This window comes from Aedes aegypti, chromosome 2 (assembly GCF_002204515.2).
Source record: "Aedes aegypti strain LVP_AGWG chromosome 2, AaegL5.0 Primary Assembly, whole genome shotgun sequence".
NCBI classification, from domain to species: Eukaryota; Metazoa; Arthropoda; class Insecta; order Diptera; family Culicidae; genus Aedes; species Aedes aegypti.
Genome location: NC_035108.1, coordinates 390006750 through 390025455, shown reverse-complemented (window position 1 = coordinate 390025455; position 18706 = coordinate 390006750). Strand labels below are relative to the sequence as shown.

The 18706-nt window shown below is 37.5% G+C and overlaps 2 protein-coding genes across 8 annotated transcripts in view; both read left to right on the top strand.

Moving 5' to 3' along the window:
• Nucleotides 1–18706, top strand: part of LOC5572804 (tubulin polyglutamylase TTLL4) — a 144747-nt gene that overhangs the window by 112858 nt on the left and 13183 nt on the right. For 3 of the 7 annotated variants that reach the window (XM_021846998.1, XM_021847000.1, XM_021847002.1), the window contains exon 2: nucleotides 17716–18426. In XM_021846998.1, the coding sequence (XP_021702690.1) occupies nucleotides 17716–18426 (711 nt within the window). Of the gene's footprint in view, nucleotides 1–16871; nucleotides 17169–17278; nucleotides 17621–17715; nucleotides 18427–18706 lie in introns of those variants that run through there. The other 4 variants (XM_021846997.1, XM_021846995.1, XM_021846999.1 and 1 more) reach the window with 3 other exon arrangements.
• LOC5572805 (lactosylceramide 4-alpha-galactosyltransferase) lies at nucleotides 3118–5264 on the top strand. Its single transcript, XM_001654156.2, has 2 exons — nucleotides 3118–3994; nucleotides 4056–5264. Exons 1-2 carry the CDS (start codon nucleotides 3246–3248, stop codon nucleotides 4420–4422), a joined length of 1116 nt encoding a protein of 371 aa, XP_001654206.1. The 5' UTR covers nucleotides 3118–3245; the 3' UTR covers nucleotides 4423–5264.

Sequence of the window (18706 nt, the reverse complement as noted above, 5' to 3'; positions counted from 1 at the left end):
CTTCGGCAAGAGGTTTTTTTTACTATGTTTAAATTTGACAAGAAGATACGTCGTATTAAAGTGATTTTTCGTGCGTAGTTTGAGACAATTTGACCAACTATAACCCCCAATGCCAAATGAATCATAAAAGTGTCCAAGTAATTTTGAATAAAATATTAGAACATTACTGCCCATAACTGCAAAACAGTCACATTCGACATTTTTGACAAAATGGAGTTAATACCATGGAGAGTCATCAAATGATGAATACTTTCGATCAACTTACTGAAATCTGTGAGATTGTTCAAGAAAATTCGAAAAAAATACCAAGTTGTTTTGTCACATTGATAATTATAACCGCATAACAGTCACATTGAGATTATAAATGAGTCTCGTAATGTAATAGCAATGAAATTTGTATCAGAATTATTTTCTGACAGTTCAATGAGATATGAGTTGTACAAAATATCAGCCTCAAATAAGCATTTTTGAGTTCCTAGTAATTTTTAAAAATTTTAGTTTCCTCCCATACTGCCATAAAATGCACACTTGGTATTCCATTTACTCAATGCCTACTTTTGTCGAATGTTACAAATATGCAGTTATGGGCAGATTAGTGCTTAACGACTTTAACAGTATAATTCAAAAGAATAAGCTATCAATCCCTTCGTCTTTATGCTAAATGTCCATTCAGCCACACGTACCTCCCATTAAATTTACTTATGGAAATTTTCAATTTCACTCAGTTTTAAATCAACTTTGATTTAAATCAACGGCGTTCGAAGGACGCGTTTATGTTTCATTGGTTTTAGCAGTATGCCAATCATATTCGATCTTATACCATCATTTTTTATTTGGAAATATTGATCAGTGGCCAAATTTTAAATTTTCCGTAACCTTAATCCAGTTACACAAAATATTGGTCTTAATAGATAGAAGTGTTAGTTGTGCAAGATAGCTTTTGAAGAGAATCTAGTGAAGTTAAATAGAAACTATGCTTGAGGGAATATTATAAATGATCGAACCTCACCTATATTCTTATATTTTTTCTTGACTAAATCTTAAATTCTAATTGACTTGAGGTCATGAAAAAGTTTTGGGATATCCACAATTTACAATTCTTCAATTTTGAGATGTCATTGTTTGGTGAATGAAAACGTGAAATAACAAAATTTGGATTTTATAAATATGCTAATTTATTATTAAAATTTACATTACAAAACAAAATATGTTGGTGATATAAATGACACAAACAGTGATCTTTTTCAGTCATCTTTCTAAAATTTTGAAAAGATCTATTTATAAAAAGAATTTCTTAATTTGATACTCAACTAGACCTACACAATCATATTGGGTGTTTCCTTCTTCATCGTAATATAACTGAAACGTAATCAGGTTTACGTTTGGATTTTCAAGTCACTTTTTCGAGTGTCGGAATTCCCTATTTTGTCACTTATTTCTCAAATCTGGTCATTAAAATAACATTTTTCCGGCACCACTTTTTGCTATCAGCTCTGCGTTTGCATTTTTTTTTTCGCCTTGGTCGTTTGGTACGGAACAAACCTTATTTGACTTGAGTAATGACGGCCTTCCAAAAAAGTACACATTAAATTTCTTTGGAATATGGCCTGGATACACAAGCTTAATATTATTCGTACTTCGTGACTTACTTGCATCATATCTTTTAATATATTACCGGGTAGCAAACACATGCGTAAGAAAGTACAGTGATGTCCCGTGTAAGCATACCACGTAAAAATCTACATTATTCATTTCAACACGGTATTATCAAACATTCTTTTGGGCATTACGTTCTCACTGTGCCAGAGCCTGCTTCTCAGCTTAGTGTTCTTATGAGCGATTCCATAGTTAATAACTGAGAGTTTTTTCGCCAAAGTTGCCATTTTCGCATTCGTATATAGTGTGGCAGATACGATGATACTCTATGTCCAGCGTAGTCAAGGAAATTTCCATTACGAAAAGATACTGGACCGACCGGGAATCGAACCCAGACACCTTCAGCATGGCTTCGCTTTGTGGCCGCTGACTCTAACCACTCGGCTAAGGAAGGCCCCATCAGACGTGAATGGTCCATAACAATCGATGTTCGATTATCGTGTTACACTTTATTATACTTCTTAAATTAGTTTATTCGAGCTAGAAAATTTGAAAGGATTCTACCAAATTTAAGTGTTTTTAAGGGAAACTTAAGAAAATGTACATTATTCTCGATGATTTTCTTCTCATCAGTGACTTGAAGATTCATCAAATGAATATATTAGGAACTGCTTATGCTTGCAGTACGCTTGATAAATTTTTTTTTCTGTGTATATATCCGTTTAACCCCGAGGGGAATCAGTATTTTAGTTTCCCTAGATACAACTTTTTTGTGTAGCATCAAAAAAGTTGTATCTAACTAATATACTGAAACGACATCTGATTTTTTGTAGTATTTTCTTTTTATTCTTTTTGCTTTTACGTCCCAACTGGAACAGAGTCTGTTTTTCAGCTTAAGTTCTTAAGAACACTTGCACAGTTTATAACTGATAGCTTTCTGTGCCAATGAACCTTTTTTTACATGTGTATATCGTGTGGCAGGTACGAAAATAGTCTATGTCCAGAATAGTCGAGAAAATTCGCTCTACGAAAAGATCCTCGATCGGTGGGAATCGAGCCTACGACTCTCAGCTTAGTTTTGCTGAATAGCTGCGCGCCTCAGTCTCATCTAAATTGATTGGAGAATCTTCAAGTCACTAACGAAATAGATTCATGGACTACAGCGTCACCTATGGACAATACAATGATGGAATTGGAACAGTATTTCCCTTACATTTTATAAATTATTTCCATACACAATTCAAGCTCGCTTAGTCTCCCCATAAACTTAATGAATTCTACGCTCAAACTTTTATAGTAGCTTCTGAGGGTCCAAGAGAATCAATCAACTCTAATCCCATTTGCTACGGATTTCCAACCGCGCGATACATTGTCGTGAACAATGAAATCGGCGTGCATGGTGATGACTGTATTTACTTATCACTTATATTTAGCTCTGATAATTGTACAAATCAAACGTGTACGTATTTTTATCTCGGGCAATTAATGTCACTGATAGACAGCTCTACACATAAACTGACAGTTGCTTGGCTTTATCTTTTGGCGCGACGTTCCGTATGTCCCATGTTCGGTAGTCACTTCAGGGCCATGAATCAATTCACGTCGAATGCAGTGTGAATCGATTATTTCGGTTCCGGGTTCCAATTTCAATGATGAGACAAAATCCAAACAATCTGGTAATCATGTTGATTATCCTGATGCTGCTGGTGATCTACGTAGTGTATGTGATAGTGCAAGATAGCAACCCGAACGAACTGCTGATTCAAAGTCTACAGGCGGAACTACGAGTGATCAATGAAACATTTTCTCACACCAACGCTCCAACCGCTATTTCCGGTTTTACAGACGGGAGCATCTACCATCTTGCAGATATCCAATCCAATGAAGATGATCTCAAACATGGCAAAAACATTTTCTTCATTCTGACGACGCTTACAAACGACGGAACAATCCAGCTAACTCCACGGCAAGCCTGTGCTATCGAATCAGCTGCCCGTGCCAATCCGGACTGGAAAGTATTCCCGTTGTTCGTTTTTGCCAAATGGTTCAACATCTCCAGCGACCCATTCATACCTTCGCTGCTACAGTTCTGCAACATTCGGATGCGACACGTTAACCTGGACACATTCGCCGTTGGCAGTCCTGTGGAGAAGCTTTTCGCAGATGGAGCTCTAGGCAAATCTAGCTTCATCGTTGAGCATACGGCGGACGTATTGCGGCTGCTCACGTTGTACAAATACGGAGGAACATATCTGGACACGGATGTGGTGGTTCGAAGGACTCTCAACATGTTGCAGCCCAACTATCTTGGCTCAGAAGGAAGCGGCTACGTGGCCAATGGAGTGATCAATCTGGAAGCCTCCGGTTACGGACATGAGTTTGCCGAATCTTGTCTCAAGTACACGTTATACAAAATATCCAAAGGACATTAAGTGCTTCAACGATTTGCATTTTTCCAGCGATTTAGCTCTCAATTTCGATGGAACCCAGTGGGCTGCAAACGGGCCGTTCATGGTAACTCGCAATTTGCGAAAGTTCTGCAACGTAACAGACGTCTCCCAAATGAACCGACAACAGTGCGGAGGTCAATTGACGGTCTATCCACCGGACGTGTTCTACCGGATACGTTATCCGCGGCACGATTGGTTCTTCTACCCGGAACGATCGGAAGTTGTGATGAACTCCATCAAAAACGACGTACTGGTACACATGTGGAACAAGGCCACGAGTGGCATCCAGCTGAAGATTACCAGTACCGCTGCCTACATACAGTTGGCGCAGCAGTTTTGCCCGAATGTGGTTATGAACGTTAAGGAAAATTTCTAATCCGTGTTGGATGTTTGTTGCGATAGCGCATCTATTTTTGATACTCCGTACACAGCGAAAAATGAATTGTAATATCGCGTCGATTTCGCTGCATATGATTTGCGTCGTGGTTGTTGTTCCTAACTGCACTCGATTCATTGTACTTAAATTGATTAAAAACTTAAATCGTTCTATCACGTCGTTGCAAACATGCTATTACAGCAATTTGAATGTAATCTTACGCAATAACCCCGACGCGAGTAATGTGCAGCAAAACGACGTTATATTACAGTTTTTTTTCCTGTGTAATCAATACAAACAAAAGCAATCAATCAGTACAGCAGCAATTCGTTTTTTTTTACTGATAGGCAGTAAGTTGCGATAAAGTTATGGATAGGGGTCATGTAAGCGAGTTAGATCGCCAGAGTAGCTTCAACACATTGTGAACGTGCTTATGTTTAGCACGCACAATTATGGGAGATATTCAAATTCCATTCGCTGTCGATGAAAGCACAACTGTTCCATATTTAGATGTTCAAAGAGATATATTTTTTTAACGAAAAACCGTTGTGTTTTACTATATTCAAGTGACAAAAAATTAGAGGCATCTCTGTAGTGATTTCGGAAGAAATTTCTGTTCGAATCTCTGATGTTATTGTTTAAATCTTTAGGTCCAGATTTAATAGTTGCGCTAGAACAGGCATTGCAGAATTCGTTCTCATTTGATTTAGAAGCACGATCAAAGCAAGCGAAGGAAAACATCCCATCTGTAGCGGTCCATGATCGGCAATGTATCGCATGTTGTGGCAAGTTTGATAAATAAAAGCAGTGAACGAGAGTCCCAAAGAGAGAGAGCTGAAAAATCCGTTTTTCTTTTTTGATAGCCATTGGGGATAGGTGTACTGACATGATAAACAATCCCCGAACATCCGATCCGTTGGCATTGATGTCCCGCAAATTTGGAGCTTGTTTAGAGAAATTTTATCATGCACCGCTATCCCTCCGATCTATTATTTTTAACTATAACAGAGATTTGTGATCAAGTATGGATATGTTAAAAACATTTTATTTGAATAATAACTTAAGTTGCGTATAGAAATCGATGACCACAACTTCAGTATGTTCTGAAGACCTTGAGATTATCAATATTCATGGCAGTACATTCTTTGAGCCATATGAAGCTTTATGGATAGGAACGAGAAAGTTTCAAGAGAATTTTTGCACCTCTTCCATTTACGCTCCAGATTCCAATTTACGCTCCCTCTTTTTATGCTCGAAATTCCAAATAACGCTCCCTCTTCTTACGCTCCAAAAATTCCATTTACGCTCCTGCCTGATAACGGCCAACGAGAACCAATTTAGTATCGTATTTTTGGAACGGGACCGATGAGTAGATGCCGGAAATCGATGTTTGATGCCATTTTGGAATCCAAGATGGCGACTTCCGGTTTGGGAAAATCACTTGAAACCCACTAAATATGAGTATTTTTGGAACGGGACCGATGAGTAGGTGACGGAAATCGATGTCTGACACCATTTTGAATCCAAAATAGCGACTTCCGGCGTCGGACATCGATTTCCGGCATCTACTCATCGGTCCCGTTCCAAAAATACCCAAAGTTAGTGGGTTTCAAGTTATTTTCACAAACCGGAAGTCGTCATCTTGGATTTCAAAATGGCATCAGACTATGGTTTCTTCTTCTTGGCATTAACGTCCCCACTGGGACATAGCCGACTACTCAGCGTAGTGTTCTTATGAGCACTTCCACAGTTATTAACTGAGAGCTTTCTTTGCCTAAGTTGCCATTTTCGCACTCGATACTCTATGCCCAGGGAAGTCAAGGAAATTTCCATTACGAAAAGATCCTGGACCGACCGGGATTCGAACCCAGACACCTTCAGCATGGCTTTGCTATGTAGTCGCGGACTCTAACCACTCGGCTAAGGAAGACTATGGTTTACGTCATCCCAATTGATACCCTTGAGAAGTACCACGGATAAACCTCACCTCTTCGCAAAACTTCTCGAGAAAAAACCGAAAAGCTTCATTACGCCTTTAATTCTTTTTACGCTCAAAATTCGAACTTACGCTCCCTCTTTTTACGCTCCGAATTCCAACTTACACTCCCTCTTTTTACGCTCCGAATTCCAACTTACGCTCCCTGAGCCTTCATAACTTATTACAAATAACGAGTTTGTTCACATTTTATATGAAAACATTTCGTTTCCAAATGATAAATGAGTTATAAAAGGAAGTTTATGTGATTTTTACCCTACCTGACCCAGAGATGTTCTGAAGTAACTTTGTCCACAATACTTCGGAGCTATAGCTTCCCATCACTTATGAAACTACAACTAATAGTGAAACAATCCAGTCACAGTCAATTTTCGCTCTTGGGTAACTTCGATAATGGGCATGTAAACACAACAAATTATCTTTTGAATTGTTCGACATTGTGAATGTTGACGTATTTTTTAAAACTTCTACCATATCGAGACAAAATGCACAATAATACTCATATGTAATTTTCAAACAAGCTATGTATGGTTCGTCACTACAAGTGTCGGCATTATTCCTGTTTCATATAATTTAAAATATATACATGTAATTTTCAGTTTTCGTCATTGATAAAAATATCTTTTGAGTTGTTCGACATTATAGATGTTGACGTATTTTTTAAAGCTTCTACCAAAAACTTCTCGAGACAAAGATACAAAACTAGCTTTGAATATAAGTCGTATATTTCCCCCTTGTCCATGGATCACGTCATCGACCAGAGGGGACTCCCAGATGTTTTCCTCCCTCACTAATGAACACCCTTCCCGTGGTGATTGTGGAGATGCAGAGGTGTTCTCGGTCTCTGGAGGCAACAATGATTACACCCTAGCGTTCCTTCCCCATCCCAACTGACTGTAAGGACTTGGCCGGCGCCGTTATTGATCAATAATATTAGATCTGCTAAAATTGCACTTCGAGAGTAAGCGGAAACTCCCATCCCTTATTCATTTGGATCGTAGTGCAACCATTGACATGTACAGTCAGTCTATACTATGCTATGCTAAAAGTCTCAGAAAAAAATTGCTCTGTAATCAGTTTGGTATTCGTTTTTCGCCAATCCATCTTAGTCTCTTTTTTGTATCAATCTCGTATCATTCCTTTCAGTCAAATAGGGAAAATATTATAAAGCACTTTTTCATCGTGCCAAGAATAGGAATGCTGCGTTTATGTATTTATTCTGCAAACTATGAGAGGTTCGACACTATAAGTGTCGGCATAAACACTTGTTCATGTTTTGCATAATTTTAGAAATCACTTATAATGGTTCGACACTGAAAGTCTCGACTTACGCGTAATCTTCAGAGATTGATAAATAACTTTTTGAACTGAGGTTGCATGAATCGCATCACTTACCAAGGTGAATCCAGATCATGTAGCTTTTCATCCCTCCCCACTTCCAAAACTCCTTCCCGTGGCAGCCATGGAGATGCAGAAGTGACCTCGGTCTCTAGTAATAATGGATGTCACACCAACATTCCTTCCCTTCCCCGATGACCGTAAGGACGTGGCCGATGCCGTTATTGACTTCATCATGTTAAGAGTCCTCGAAAGTGTACATTGATGATGACTGGCTACTCCCAAGCCACATCTCTTGGTTCCTTATGCAATTTCGATTACTCTGGTCAATCACGGAGTAGCAACTACGAATTGTACGGTCATCTATGCTTATGCTTATGCTTATTTTCTACAATTGGGATTAAAAATTGCACATGAGAATTTCATTCATTACTAGTGGTCCCGGCAAACTTCGTTCTGCCATCAAGTAGGCTGTTGAAAAATTGCTCAAAATCTCCCATACAAAATGACAGATTAGTTTTCTCCCGTTTTCCTGACTATTCCGAAAGCTTTCCTAGACTTATTCTCCGCACGAAAACGTTGCATCTCCTGTCGAATACAACAGTGAAAGAATTATGCAAATCAGTTGACCCGTTCTCAAGCCATTTCGTGACATACAAACACTATTCTATTATATTATTTACTAGTGGTCCCGGCAAACTTCGTCTTGCCATCAAGTAGGCTGTTGAAAACCGCTACGAATAGTCTCATACAAAATGACAGTTCCGTTCACTCTAGTTTTTCCGACTTTCCCGGTGAATATCCTGGAACTTTTATACACACAAACACGTCAGAACCCTTGACGAACAAGTTGGAGAAAGTATCATCAAAATCCGCTGACCCGTTCGTAATCCATTTCGTGACATACAAACACCATTCCATTTTTATTTATATAATAATCAAAATTTCCATAAAAACAATAGCAGTTGAAAAGTAATAAATACCACACAGTTAACCCTCAACATGTTGGCTACAATTTTGCTGAACAAACTTGTGTCAAAATATTTGCCCATTTTTAGTTATAACAGTTTTAAAATTGGTTGTCTTAAACGAACTTTTGCCCCACCGGTGGGGCAAAAGTTCGCTGGCTGAAACGCAAAAAATCGACACTTTTACAACAGGCATACTTTATACTAGCCATAAACTTGTGTTTAGAGATAAATACACACTGAATTCTCATAGAAAATTGCCCAAAACAGGGTTAATTGTAATATACCCAAAAATAGCAGTTTTTCGCAAAACTAAGTGAAAATGTTACATTTTAGTGACTTTTTTCGCACCATGAGGCAAATTGAACTTGATATAAAGACAATATGTGGATTTGGGGATATTTGTAATTTTTTCCGCGAGTTTATACATGGGTCGAACTTTCGCCCCGCTGATTCGAACTTTTGCCCCACTATGGGCCAAAATTTGATTCTAAGCATTTATGTAAAAACTAATACGTGTCAGAGCGTCCTTATGATAATTTAATAATTTACAGGGTGTCTACTACCTGGAAAAACCTGGAAAACCTGGAATTATCAGGGAATTTTATTCAACCTGGAAAAACCTGGAATTCTCAGGGAATTTGAATTACAATCAGGGAAAATATTTTGAGGCAGTAATTCATGGTAGAATTATTCACTTCAAAGGATTTTGGATCAAAATCGAGAGATTACCATTACTTTCCAGAATACTCTCTTCAATAAAAAAAAATTCGGCTACGCCGCTATCATAACGTTACTTAAGTTCTAGAGTTTTCTAGAGAAAATGTTCCAAGAATTTTCTTTGTGTTTTCTCCAGATATTTCGTTTGGAATACTTTCAGGGACTAATGCAGGATTCTCTCCAGGAATTCTCCAAGAGATTCCTCTACCAGCAATTTTTCAAAGGGAATGTCACCAGAATTTGATTCAGGACATCCTCAAGCAATTCAACGTTATTACCTCCAGTCATTTCCTTAGAGATTACTTAATTTTTTTCCAAAGACTATTCTAGGATTTCCTCGAGATATTTTTCAATAATTCTTCAACCTAATTTTCCAGCTGTAACTCTATCAGATCTTCCAAAGATTCCCACAGAATATCTTCCAAGAAGCCCGCAAAGGTTGATTCATAAGCTTTCAGGTTTTTTTTTAAGAATTTCTACGCCATTATGTCCACATTCACTCCAAAGAATTGTTACAAAAAATCCTCGAGTAATTAATCAGTAAATCTATTAGAAACATTTCGTATTCGACCTGTGTTTCGTGGTTCAGTTACTCTATTATTTATTTTTGGAATTTCCTCTGCATTTCTACCAAGGATTACAGTTGTCCCAAACATTCTTCAATGAATCAAATAAAAAAAATACCATACAATTCTCCAAAGTTCATCTAAGATTCCACATTAGTTACTACTACAACTATTTTTCCAAGAAATCCTTCGATCATTCCTACCAATTTCTTAGCGATTTCGTTTTTCAAGGAGTTGTTTCACAGAGATTCAATATTGATCTGTTTTTTTTTTCAATAATTTTAGCAATTACTCTTAAGTTTTGTCAAGAATTTCCCTAAAAATCCTTATTTATCAAGAAAGACTTAAGAACATACACAAGTTTTTTTAGAGGTTACTCTAATATTTGCTTTGGAAATTCGTCATGAAAAACTTATGGAAGAATGCTGGGCAAAATCTGTGAAAACTTCATTGAGAAATCTCTTAATTTTACAGGAGGAGTTACTGATACTAGAATTTCCTGGATTTCTTGTTACTGTAATTTCCAAAGAAATCTTAGAAGCTATCTCTGTAGTAATTTCTCAAGATATCCTTAGAGAAATTCGTAGTCAAAATCTTAAAGAAATTCTGAAGGACAATTATGTAGGAAATCCTGAGAAATCCCTGAAGGCATTTCAGGTTGAATATTGCAACATGTTTAAAATGGGAGCCTTGGACGATGTTCTAGGAAACCGATGGGAAAATCACCGAAAAAAAACCTTGAGGACTAGAGATTTTCTTGAAAAATATCTGAAATTATACATGAAGTAATTCCTGATGGAATCTTCGAGGTAATTCCTGTGATTTGTTATTTAAGATATCCAAAATAAAATTCTTAGCGAAATACCTTAGGAAAATTCTTGAAATGATTTTATGGGAAATAATTACTAAATGAACTCCTGGAGAAAAAAATAAATCACTCAAATTAAAATACCTGGATATTTGGGCAAATACCTGAGATTATTTGTGATGAATTTCCTTGAGAAAATCATTGAAAAAGCAGTCATACAATCACTATTATTTGTCGTAATATCTAGAGGAATTTCAAACAAAAAAATATTCCCAGAGAAATGTCAGGTCTGATTCCATAAAAAATCAAACTCTTTTCTCCTGGTTCCTGTTAGGTTTCGATTTGTTTTTTGATTACTGTTAGGTTTCTTTTTTCAAGTAAGAGGTTTCTGAATTTTCTATTTTCAAAACACTCAGTCCCTACCAGCCATGCTTCATAAACAATTTTCAAAATTATTGGAATATATTCAATTTCGGAAAAACCGATTCCGGATAAGTTATCTGGAATTTAAACAACTTCGAATTATTTTTTTACAATCATGATTCATTCAAAGCTCTTGAAAGTTTTCGAATGAAATGCAATCAATTATTCATGTATCTAAATTACCACATTTTTAAATGTTATACAAGTCGGATTCGATCAAACGGGAAGTTCATTATCCGTTTTCTAAACACGATGATAGACAGAACTTTTACAAACAAAATAAAAAACACCATCATTATTAAATACAATTCACATGAATATTCGAATTAAGCTTCAATATTGTTAGCACATTGTTTTATAATGTCTAGAAGAGTGAATACACTTTAAAACACTTTTTAAAATTGTCTTTAGTTTGTTTTGGTCATATAAAATTAGAGTATTTCTTGAACCTGGAACTAATTTATAAAACCTGGAAAAGACCTGGAAATATCAGGGAATTTAATTTCGGTGAACGAGTAGACACCCTGATTTAATGCAATGGAAGTTTGACCGAAAATTACAATTTTTACGTCAAAAAACAACAAATAGCCATAACTTTTCCAAATCTCAATCGATTCTTATGATATTTGTAGTGAGAGTCTCTTAATTAAATAGCTTTCGAACCACCATGGCATTGATAAGTTTTGTTTTGAATTGAGCTATAAACCTTAAAAAAACTCTTGCCCCACTCGAACTTTTGCCCCACTTTACTCTACAATATAATACACCAATATATTTGCATACCAGTCCCATTGTGTTCATCGACTCGTTCGACAGCTACCAATACACTGGTTGTTATTGAAGCACTAGTTGTTTCATTTGCTATTTGTGTTCTTTGGCCGTAAATATTTAGTTACTAGCTTACCCGACGTGGCTAGCCACGTTCCAACGAAATGTTAAAGCGAAAAGCTGTTTATAATCTTTTAAATCGCATGATACTGCTGACCAGCGTTGCCAACCTTCTAGATTTTTCTGGAATATTCCAGATTTTTGAAGCCCCATTTTACAAAAATCTGGAAGATCCAGATAAAATTTGAAATGAATTTGTAAGGTTTTGTAAATAATTTGTTAGGTTCTCCATATACGACATCAGCAACCCAGACTTTTCCAGACAAATTTTCAAAATCTTCCAGATTTTTGAAAAATTGACTTGGCATCCCTGCTGCTGACCATTGTACCACTGTAGAGCTCTAAAATTGCTGTTGTAGTGCTCCGTGAAACTTTTCGATGAAACATTTCAAAGCGTTACTGACAGATAGACCACTCTGGGATTCTATATATATGATTATAGGCTATAGGGGCCTAGATCATAGAGTATCTCCGTACCTGCCACGCGATATACACATGCAAAAATGGTCACTGGATGAGTAAGCTCTCAGTTAATAACTGTGGGAGTGCTCATAAGAACACTAAGCTGAGAAGCATGCTCTGTCCCAGTGAGGACGTAACGCCAGAAAAAAGAAGAAATACAGTCAACTCTACGTAACTCGATGTTAACCCGATATGAAGTTAGGAAATATCGTGTTAAAGAACACATAATCAAGGCAACTTTGGTCCAAGGGACTATACACATCCTATAACTCGATATCGAGTTACGTATAGTTTACTGTATATCCATGGATGAATCACAAGATGAAAAATCATCGGATTGAATGATTTCTCAAAACACACGTCATGATGTGGAATGTGCTTACAGTCATGAGTCCCAGTCATGAGAGACCCAGAAGATCATCTTTTGGATAGTGCGGAAATGGAATCCGATGGAAATGATTCGAGATGTTTCAGAACAACTGATTCAGGACGAAACTTGCTAATCTGTGATATGGGGGATCCAAAATGACGAAACAAATTTTTCAGGCAACTTCTGTAAGCCTCGACCGTATATCTAAAATGCAGTGGCTCGTGGGATGAAGCTGAGCCAAAGTATTTCTGTATTTTCCCAATAAGCAGATGAACAACACGATAATCGCTGATGGTTTTTATATGTAAATCTTGCTTTCGCGTTGAAATGTTTTTATTTTCTACACTTCCAAGCTCCTTGAAGCAACTTAACCAGTTATCGAAAAACGCAAAAAAAAAAAAAGTTTTAGTGCAATATTCGTGAGCACAAGCAAAGAATCATTTGAAGTAGTATACAAATTCGAATAAAAATTTATAGAATGAACTTTATTTTATTTTATTTTTTCGTTCTTCATTTATTGTTATCCCCTCGTACCACCCCAATGGTTACGGACATAAAAGAAGATTAATATTTTATAAGCCTTATCTAAAATGAAAATCTATTATGCATCATAATTGAAAATACATAATTATGTGTGACACCCAGTAAAAAATATTTCTGAAACAACGTGAGTACATGGCATTTGCAATGTCGTAAGCAAGTGTGTTTTAAATACAGTCAAATCTCCATGAGTCGATATCTGAAGGGACCATCGACTCATGGCCAGTGTTGATTAGACTCATTTCCCCGAAATTAGAATTGTGAAGCCATGAACTGTTATAACTGTGCGTTGTATTCCTGAGATGGAGGGGGAGGTGGTTGGGCTTGAGTGTTGCACATGGGATCCGACAGTTTCGATCTCGGTGGGCCGCAATTCAAGTTTCGGTGAAATGATTCGCACTCACTCACTCATTCATTTCATTTCACCGAAACTTGAATTGTGGCTCTATGGGATCAAAATTGATCGATTTTGTGTGCAGTACTCAAGCTTAACCATCTGCTTTTCTATCTTAGGAGGATAGAGCATGGTTGTAGTAGTTCGTGGCTTCGTAGTTCGGAAAATGTTATTTTCGGGGAAATGAGTCTGAGCAACACTGCTCATGGCAACGTCAAGTCATGGAACAGAAATGCTTTGGAAAGCTGTTTGAGTAGATCATCATAGTTACCATGAACCATCGACTCATGGAGGTTTCACTGTATAATTGATTTCTCTTTACTTCATCAGTGAATAACTAGTAGGACCGATTGTAGCACTAGAAGTGGAACCCATTCTGACCCGGATAAAAACATACCATTCAGTGAATGGAATAAACCATAAATGTACAATATAACGTATTGGATACAATACAGCATGTTGTAATTGAATGTCGAAGCAACATTATTCTTGTTTGAATATACAATTCAAAAACGATATAATAATTGTAACAAAACACTGTATTGTTTTTTATTGGTTTTATACCTTACAATTTTGGTCAAATTCCTATTTTCACGAAAAACAACTGTTGCTGAAAGAAGTAAACAAAACAAATTCAGAAAGCAAGAAATGTTGGGTGAAAAATATCTTTTCTTCTATAGGAGTTGAAATTATGTTGCTACTATTGGCACGAATATCCGGTAAGGTGGGGGACAATCCATACAAAATACAAATTCTATACTTTTCACCACTAATTGAAATACAGTTCGTTGAATTGTTTTTGTATTGTACAACAATACACGAATTGCTAATCAAGACAATACATAAACAATATATCGTATTGTATTTTCAATATGTATGTATGAGAAAATATCTATATTTGTATCGTTACGATACTTAACAACCCATACATTATATTGCAAAAATCTCATATACCATAAAGCATAGTTTCTCAAACTGTGGGTCGCGACCCCCAGGAGGGTCGTGAGCTAGTGTCTGATGGGTCGCGAAAAAAATCGTATTTTTTTATCTATTTTATAATTTTTGAATGTTTCCTCGATCTTTAGCCACTTCATAACCATTTTAATTTTTATTAATTTCAACCGTTTCTTGCAGTGATAAGGTATTTAGGACAGTGAATACTAATGATCAAAATTTGATTTGAAATCCTCAACTGTCAAAGTCGTTAGGTGTTGCTGTATTTTAAAAGATGTGAACAGTATATTTGTAATTTTCAACAAAAAACTATCGTAAATTTGATGTTATGAAAATTGTAAACATTTTCAATATTTTGAAGTTGAAGAGGTGTTAATTTAAGACTGTTTTACTGAAATGTCCAGCTTGGCAAAGTTAAATACGATAATACTGATATCATGCCATAAATATAATTACGTTCTTAAGATACTTCTGAAGTTATGTCAAAAATCGTTTATTTTTCAGGCAGTTCTTTCTGTTTTTTATGATTGTTAGTCCTTTAAATTAATTCATTATTTTTATCTTTAAATTTCCATTTACCTCTCATTCAAAAGTAGTTCATTTCGACGTTAAAGTAATAGAAGAATGAAAATTAATGACTTTCAAATACAGTCAACTTTCGTTCGTTGCACTAAACCTGTAGCCCACTTAGTGAAAGACTTTCACTAATCGGGCTGAGTTTCGAGCTGTCAAATAACATAGAACAAAAGAAAATCAGAGCTATCAACATTGAGAAATTGCGTCTTATGTCAGAAAATGACGTTTGCCTTCGTTTTAGGTGGGCTATGGCCCATATAACGGGAGCCCAATTAAAACGAAGCCCACCTAAAGATAGTGCAACGAACGAAATTCGACTGTATTGATTTTTTCTCAAACTCTGAAAGTTTCAATTGATTTTGAGTATGTTTATTACGCCTTGTCATTGATCATAGAAAGAGTATCGAAAGATCATGAAAGTTACATAAAGAACTCATTTTTTCAATAATTTGTCTCTGGTGGGTTGCGAAGAAGACGCCTGATGGCTGGGTGGGCCGCGCATCTAAAAAGTTTGGGAACATATGCCATACAGTGAACTGTTCAAAACAATATATTGTGCTGTAATTGTATTGTCATTTCACAATATACTATATTGTATTTACAATATATTGAATGGTACTGTTACAATACGATATATTGTTTTTGTATTGTATTTTTTATCCGAGGAACCCGACCACTATGTTTTTATACGGACTTTGATGTGACTGTTATGCGAATATTTTCAAGATGGGATAACATAAGTAGGATTTGTTTTAGTACAAATTAGGAACAAAGGCTACTTTTTTAGCAGTTTTTACCGAGCTTCTGACGATGTTGAGTTGATTTATGCAAAAAACGCAAATCGGTCAAAAGTCGACATGGGACTGTTATGCGAATATGGGCAGCCTAGCATTAGATGACGATTCTGAAAAACGATAGAAAGATTTTCTATCACAACAAACACCCGTTAACCCACAGTCACTCGGCATCAACAGTCGCTCACCCATGAATGAGAGAATTTGTTTTCTATCCAACACCAGCCCATTTAGGTTCGTTCATTGAGCAAACGGCAACAAGCGTGTTCTCACCTCAATAAAGAGCTGTAGGTATCACACTTTCCATGATTTGAAAGCCACACTCTTACTGTTAGCATAAAAGGCATACAAGTCATTCGATCGAAAATGTCCTTTACTACAGAGCACTTATCCTTCGTTTCCTCATTCATGTGTTGTACTGTAATTGTAAGTTTTCAAACACATAGGTATGCCAAATCTCCAGAAACTGCGAGAGTCGTTGATGAACCTATCCACCATACAAATCATTCTCCCAAGCATGGCTTTACCCCACATGTACCGTTGTGTTGGTAATAAAATCCTAGTCTCTCTTCCAATTGGGATAGGAAGAACGTGATTAATTACTTGCAATACAGCAATATATGTAGGTAACGTGATGTGTGTAGCGTTTCTCATATTGGCAGCGAAGACGTAGTAAGAACTTTGAGGTTAGCAATCTTTTGGCTCCTGGTGTTGGGGAGTGGACTTCACATTGTGGTTGGTTCGTGGTGCTCTGTGGCTCGGTGGCGGTGGTTCTGGAATCGTATCCGTGGTGTTTGCAGAATTGTTCCTTGGAAACAACTCAAGGCACCTGGTTTTGGACTGCCAAGTGTACTCGTCGCGGTCGTCAAGTGATTACGAGTAGTGCTGACTGTGGAGACGAACGCGTAAGGAGTTCTATCATCATAGCTGAAAAGCGGCAGCCGTAATTGTGAGCTATTTGTATTGTACAGTTTGCGTCTATATGTACATATAGAGTAGGATAGGTCTTTCAGAGGTAACAGTAACAGTGCGGAGAAACGGTGCGTAAAATATGGAGAGCACCTCGTAACTGCGTTTCGTATTGTATTTCGCGAAAAAAGTTGGGCCAGACGGATGCCAAATTCGTCATCACCCAGAGTGCTCTATTGGGAAACCAATCGCGTGAAGTGCTCCGCAAATTTTACCACACACTCGCACCTTTTTCTTGCGTTTTCTCCTCTTAATCCACTGCGATTTCCGCCTGACCGGGAGGCCAAGGCAGTGCACGATCGGACGCAAATTATGTGCCTATAACGTGGTGAAGTCGCATTGCTGCAGATCCATACTTCGAGCATGATGCGAACAGTTGTTCTTAAAATAGTCTCCGTGTTGTTATATTTGTGCTATGAGTGTTTCAAATATGTAATAATCGTCTCGCTAATTGCTTCTTCTGTCAAGAGGCGACAATGTGCGCAATTGAATACTAATGATTCGCTACCTGTCTCTGTTCTTTCTAGATAACGACGAAGTTCGCCACCATCATGGATTTCAAACAGCAGAATGGTCAGCAACAGTTTTCGCGAAGTGGCTCGAAGCTCAAACATCAATCATCCACAGCATCCAGTATCTCATCGTCGTCCTCGAGCGCCCCACAAAAGGTCACCATGCGAAGACGATGTCGCAGCGAGAGTCTTCCGATGGCACCGATGTGTGAGGTCAAAAGTAGCAAAGCGCGACTACATAGCCACTTTCACCAGCAACAGCACCATAATGCCAAGACGAAAGGAGAAACACCAACCCTACTGATCGAGTCCTTTTCTCTACAAGGACACGGCCGGAAGATGCTTCCCGTTATTGCCAGCAACGATTTACTGCCAAGCATAACAATCAATAATGCTAAGGAAAATGTCGTGCAGAATGGTCTCTCTCGACTGGATGGCACTCTTAACGCCAAGGATGTCTACATGAACGATCTGGACGCGTACAGGAAAGATCGCCGTAACGGATACTACATCCCTGGAGAACGGCATTTCGAGTCACGGTTTGCTCGTAACCTCGAAAGCACTTTTAATCCACGTAATACGATGTACGATAGGAGCAATCGCAAGTTACGGGCACGGAGCGAGTCGGAACCTCACGAAATCTACACTAGTGCGTCCATGATCAGTGGAACATCCAGCAGCGGGAGATCTACACCTGCTTGGGCAAATCGGGAACACATGCGTGATGTAAGTACCTGCAGTAGTGGACAATACATTTGCAACTTTTTTTATTTTCCATTCAAAATGATCAACTATGGTAGGATAGGTCTTAGTTATCTATGGACCGATTTGTATAGAACTTTCACAGCGATTGTGCTACTGTTCCCCGAATATCGTTTCCCTGAACGCCAGTGCTCCAAATATCCAGTTTCACCGAATAGCTCACTTCCCCGAAAAAATTTTGACACTCATAATTGTCATAACTTTATAAGGTCCTCCTACCTTCACAACATGCACAGGAAAGATC